The sequence below is a fragment of the Berghia stephanieae genome, chromosome 12 (assembly GCF_034508935.2).
Source record: "Berghia stephanieae isolate SIO BIC M18660-M18661 chromosome 12, UCSD_Bste_1.3, whole genome shotgun sequence".
In the NCBI taxonomy this organism is placed as follows: domain Eukaryota; kingdom Metazoa; phylum Mollusca; class Gastropoda; order Nudibranchia; family Aeolidiidae; genus Berghia; species Berghia stephanieae.
This window is the reverse complement of record NC_088371.1, coordinates 35350765-35355764: the sequence shown is the minus strand read 5'-3', so window position 1 is coordinate 35355764 and position 5000 is coordinate 35350765. Positions and strand designations below refer to the sequence as shown.

Genomic DNA, 5000 nt, shown 5'->3' with positions numbered 1-5000 from the left:
AGCATCAGTTGCCTTGCATCGATTGAGCTCCCACAACCAACGCAGAGTGCTAGCGGCCGAACCAACCTTGTGAATGAGGTCGCCGTGAGGCCCTGGGTTCTGGCGATCTGCTCTTGAGAAGTGGATTTTACGTGCATTGTCACTAATATTATTTTTTAGACAGACCGCACAAAAGTCGAACGTTATTTGTTTTCTTTTTTTTTTTCTTTCATTCTTTTCGATTTGTTGTAGTGTGTGTGTGTGTGTGTGTGTGTGTGTGTGTGTGTGTGTGTGGTGGGAGTGTGTCTGTATGTGTGTGTGTGTGTAAATTTAAAATATATTTGTCTTGGAATTATGCGTGTATTGTAATGGCGACGAAAAGGCTGATTAAATGCTAAATTTACATTGTCAATAATAATAATAATAATAATAATAATAATAATAATAATAATAATAATAATAATAATAATAATAATAATAATGATATGATGATGATGATGATGATGATGATATGATGATGAATATTATGATAATAATAATAATAATAATAATAATAATAATAATAATAATAATAATAATAATAATAATAATAATAATAATAATAATAATAATAATAATAATAATAATAATCGTGGACAAAGAAATACAGATTTTTCTGTCACAAGACAAATAGAATGAACGTGGTTGACCTCGGACAGCTATTTTAATAGTTCTTGGCCAGCCAGAGAAGTCGTAGGTGTAATCAGTTTTTTTCCTCCCAAACAACACACGATAAGTATAAGCGGTGAAGGTTACACATTCGCTTGTGTGTTTATGTTGCTAACAGCAGTTTGTTATGGTTTTTCAGCCAAAATGGAGAGTTTTTACAAAACAACATGCAGTTTGGTAAAATTTGCATGCCTCAAATTCTCTCTCTTTGTCTTTGAAAATTATATCGCAGCTGATTCATCAAGTAGCCAAAATCTATTTCAACTAGACCGTCTATTTTCACACCATCATCACAAATCGAGAGCGATTAAAAACAAAAGACAACACAAAGAGACGTGAACGATGACCTTTGAACTCTTTTAATTCCATTCATCTCTTTCCCCTATCTAAACTTACTCATCCTCCTTCCCCCTCTTGTCGAGCACAACAATAATTAAACCCTCCCACAACAGATAAATAAGCCCCGCCCCCAAGGCTGTACTCACACTCATGCGATTATTTGTATCAAGCGTTTTGATTGGTTGATCTCCAAAAGGCCTCTAAACGTGTTGTAAATCCTAAAATTCGTGAGAAGAAAAGATTTGTGGTCGGGATTGAGGAAAATTTTTCTCGTTCTCGACAACGATCTTAGTCTTTCAAAGGCTTGCTAGCGTGCCCATCTACGCTAGCCCTGTTTTTTAAGGGATATTTCTTCTTCTTTTTCTTAACTTGGCGTTCTAAACGCTGAGTTTTGTGATTACGAACTGGGAAAGACATTCTGAGGGCTCCAAAGTATTTTGGAGTCGCGTTTGTCACCCAAAAATGTGGAAGGAAACGTTGATTTTTGTTCTTGCACTTCTGGTGCTTATTCGAGCTGAGGGTAAGTTTAAAATACGAGAATGCATGTGTTGTTATGAAGATTTGTAATGTGCAATAAATAGGCTAGCAATAAACAAAGAACTCGGCCAAATCATCTCAGTCACACTAATTTCTCTTGCAAAAAACCCCCAACAAACTTGTCTCCTTCGATAATTTAGTGATGCGTGAGAGCCAGTCCCTTTGCATTCAATCTATTGTGAGATGCTGTTCAGCCAAAAGCTCGCCAGATTTGACTGGCAAAACAATAATAATATGTCCAGAACTATTAATAACAATCGGCTTATCAACTGTAATCTAAAGTGACCACTCATAGTATTGGTGATATGCAGTTAAGTAAAAATGCTCACGGGCATTCGTAACCAACACCCGCAACTTTAACCTGTATATTTAAGGGCCCCATATTTAAGAGGGAATCAGTGGGAACTATTCAACTCTATCCAATCCAAAAACAACAAAGAACTGAGTGACGTCATATTTATTGATTCTATAATTTATCATTTCACTGATACAAGTCCTGATAGCCTAATCGATAGAACACTCGGTTCACACGAAAAGACTGTCTGCCCAACAAGGTCTGGGTAACTAGTTGGGTTAAGATCTGGTGGGAAGTTCTTTGCGATAGCCTCGTACCCTTCTGAAAGGATGGTATGCAATGGTGAATCATTACTATCCACTTCTCACCTCAAAATTAATCCTTATACGGTTCATAATGATTCTACAATTACATGATCACACCCCAGGCCATCTTAATGTGGCAGCAAACAATCGGGTGACGTCAATCGCCTTCCCTCTTTGTATAACTAGAATTGAGGTAGACTCAGAGGTAAACACAACACGTATTAATGCGATCCATTGTTTACAATGAGTGCCCTGTGTCAAGAGTTCGTCTGTGCTGTCGAGAGTGGTGTACATGAAACTGATATAGATAGTATGCGCTTGGCTAAGAAGCTCACAACATTGCCATCCGGAAGTATAACGGACCAACACACAAAACTATGTGTAACCACGAACTTTTATAGTCTGCTTAATACAGTTTAGTGAGAATTACTCATAAACATGGATGGCAAAAACCATAACAAAGGCCTGAGTGACGTCATCTTCGAACTATCTATATAATAACGGCAACACAGACAACTATGTATAACCTTAAACGTTTATAGTCTAAATAATACAATTTAGTGAGAACTACTCATAAAAATGGCTGGCTGAAAACAATAACAAAGCTGAGTGACGTCAATTTCGTTCTATCTATACTGCTGTTTCCAATAGATTGAACAAAATTGACGTCACTCAGCTCTTTACCAGCCGTTTTTATGAGTAGTTCTCTCTAAATTCTATCAATCAGATAGTATGCGCTTGGCTGAGAAGCTCACAACATTGCCATCCGGACCAACACACAAAGCTCTGTGTAACCATGAACTTTTATAGTCTGGATAATACAGTTTAGTGAGAATTACTCATAAACGCAGATGGCAAAAAACAATAATAAAGACCCGAGTGACGTAAACTTCATTCTATCTATAAACGTTTAAGTTTGTACATTGTTTTGTGTGTTGGAAGGTTATATCCGGCTGGTGGATGTTATAAGTTTTTAAAACTAGATACACGCCGATTAGCCGAGACACCACCGCAGCAAAAACGATAATGAGGACCCATATATTATGTAAACACTATTTTTAAGAGCTGGACTGTTTCTACACGTGAACAAAACTCACTAAAGCATGGAATTCATAGAAAGCAAGTCAACACACTGATATTTCGGTCCAAGTATGTCTTTGTGATTACTGTTTGGCCACCAATCAAGGGACTGAATTTGGTAGCAAATTTATTCACTCAATAGATGTTTCGAAAATGAATTCTTGTTGTAGTTTTTAGCCAGTCGTTTTTATGAGTAGTTCTCTCGCGAAGTTATATCAATCAGACTATCAGCGTTAAATTTTACACACAATTGTTTTGTTGTTTTGTTTTTGTGTGTTTGTGTGTGTGTGTGTGTTTGTGTTTTGTGTGTGTATGTGTGTTGGTATGTTAATTCCGGCTGACGGATTGTTTTGAGCTTTCTGGCTAAGCGCAATGTATCAATACTCATAGATGTCTTGAATACATGACGGTTAGCCGAAATTGTGGACAATCCTGATACTAAACACATCACAATCTCAGCCTGACACTTACGGCAATCGCTTTACTTTTACATTCAGTCTATCTCACTACTCCCCCCCCCCCCCCTCTATCCATCCACACACCCCCTATTCTCTCTCTCTCTCTCTCTCTCTCTCTCTCTCTCTCTCTCTCTCTCTCTCTCTCTCTCTCTCTCTCTCTCTCCCCCTCCCTCCCCCCACCCCGCCTCGATTCAACAGTGCGCAAACTTTACAGTGCATCGCAAATCTTGCTATCCTTGACCATAATAACTCATCTGCTCGACAATTGTGCTCTCATTTTTGCAAGGAGGTATTGCTAATTATCTTATTATTATCTCCTTCTAACTCTTTACCCCCCCAACCCCTCCCTTCCAGATCTCTATCTCCCTTTCTACTTCAATTTATACCCCCCCCCCCCCAACACCCAAATCTGTTTCCTCCTCATTCTGCACCCCCCCCCCCTCACACACACACACACACACACTTCCTGTCTCTCACTTATTCCATCCTATAGAAGGAACGGAGTTGACTTCACACAGCTCTTTGTTATTTATATTAAATAATAATAATATTTAGACCGCCAGTTGGGTGTTTAGTTCTCATTAGATTATATTCCATCAGACCATAAACGCTTAAAGGTACACGTAGTTTTGTCTGTTGACATATGATTTCATCTGGTGAGCAGGTGTAAAGGTGTAACTACATTTCCGGATGGCAATGTTGTGAACTTGGCCAAGCGCATTCTATCTATTTCCAAATGGCGGATGGTGTGTTTTTAAACTAAACGCATATCATCAATTTAAAATCATCAACGATATGCTGTAGTTTAATGTTTTGTTTTTATCAACATTTTAAACAAATCAATAAACAGGACGAAAAATTGTTCATGATGTGGGTCATTTTATACTTTCTAAACTATAAAAAAATACAACTAAAAAAGTAGTCCTTCAGAGCCATTAGGCCCATGGAGCCGGAGTTTATCCCGGTTTCTATAGCGTGAAACAGACAATATCAATTGCTTGCTATCCTTTGGATAGGACACTGGTCTATCGCAAAGTACCTTCAGCCAAATCTAACAGACTCAGCTACCCATTCACTGCTGGATGGACAGGGGGGGGGGGGGGGGGGGGGGTCAGAAAAAAATTGTACTGTCATTGTATAGGCCTACAGATATCTTTAAATAATATAATAGTATAAATTATATTTTGCAAGAAACCCTGGTAGAATCAAAACAGATAAGAAAATCCTCCTCGAACGTCTTAATACATGCCCTTTAATTCACGAACTCTCAGAAGTCTCTCGTGCTTAAGAGATTTTTGT

At 38.1% G+C, this 5000-nt stretch overlaps 1 protein-coding gene across 2 annotated transcripts in view; it reads left to right on the top strand.

Moving 5' to 3' along the window:
• Nucleotides 1–5000, top strand: part of LOC144958240 (uncharacterized) — a 90669-nt gene that overhangs the window by 2198 nt on the left and 83471 nt on the right. The window contains exon 1 of one of the 2 annotated variants that reach the window (XM_078890075.1): nucleotides 1247–1546. The exons of the other annotated variant lie outside the window; for it this stretch is intronic. Within the exon in view, the coding sequence (XP_078746201.1) occupies nucleotides 1489–1546 (58 nt within the window). The 5' untranslated portion in view covers nucleotides 1247–1488. Of the gene's footprint in view, nucleotides 1–1246; nucleotides 1547–5000 lie in introns of those variants that run through there. 2 annotated transcript variants of the gene reach the window in all.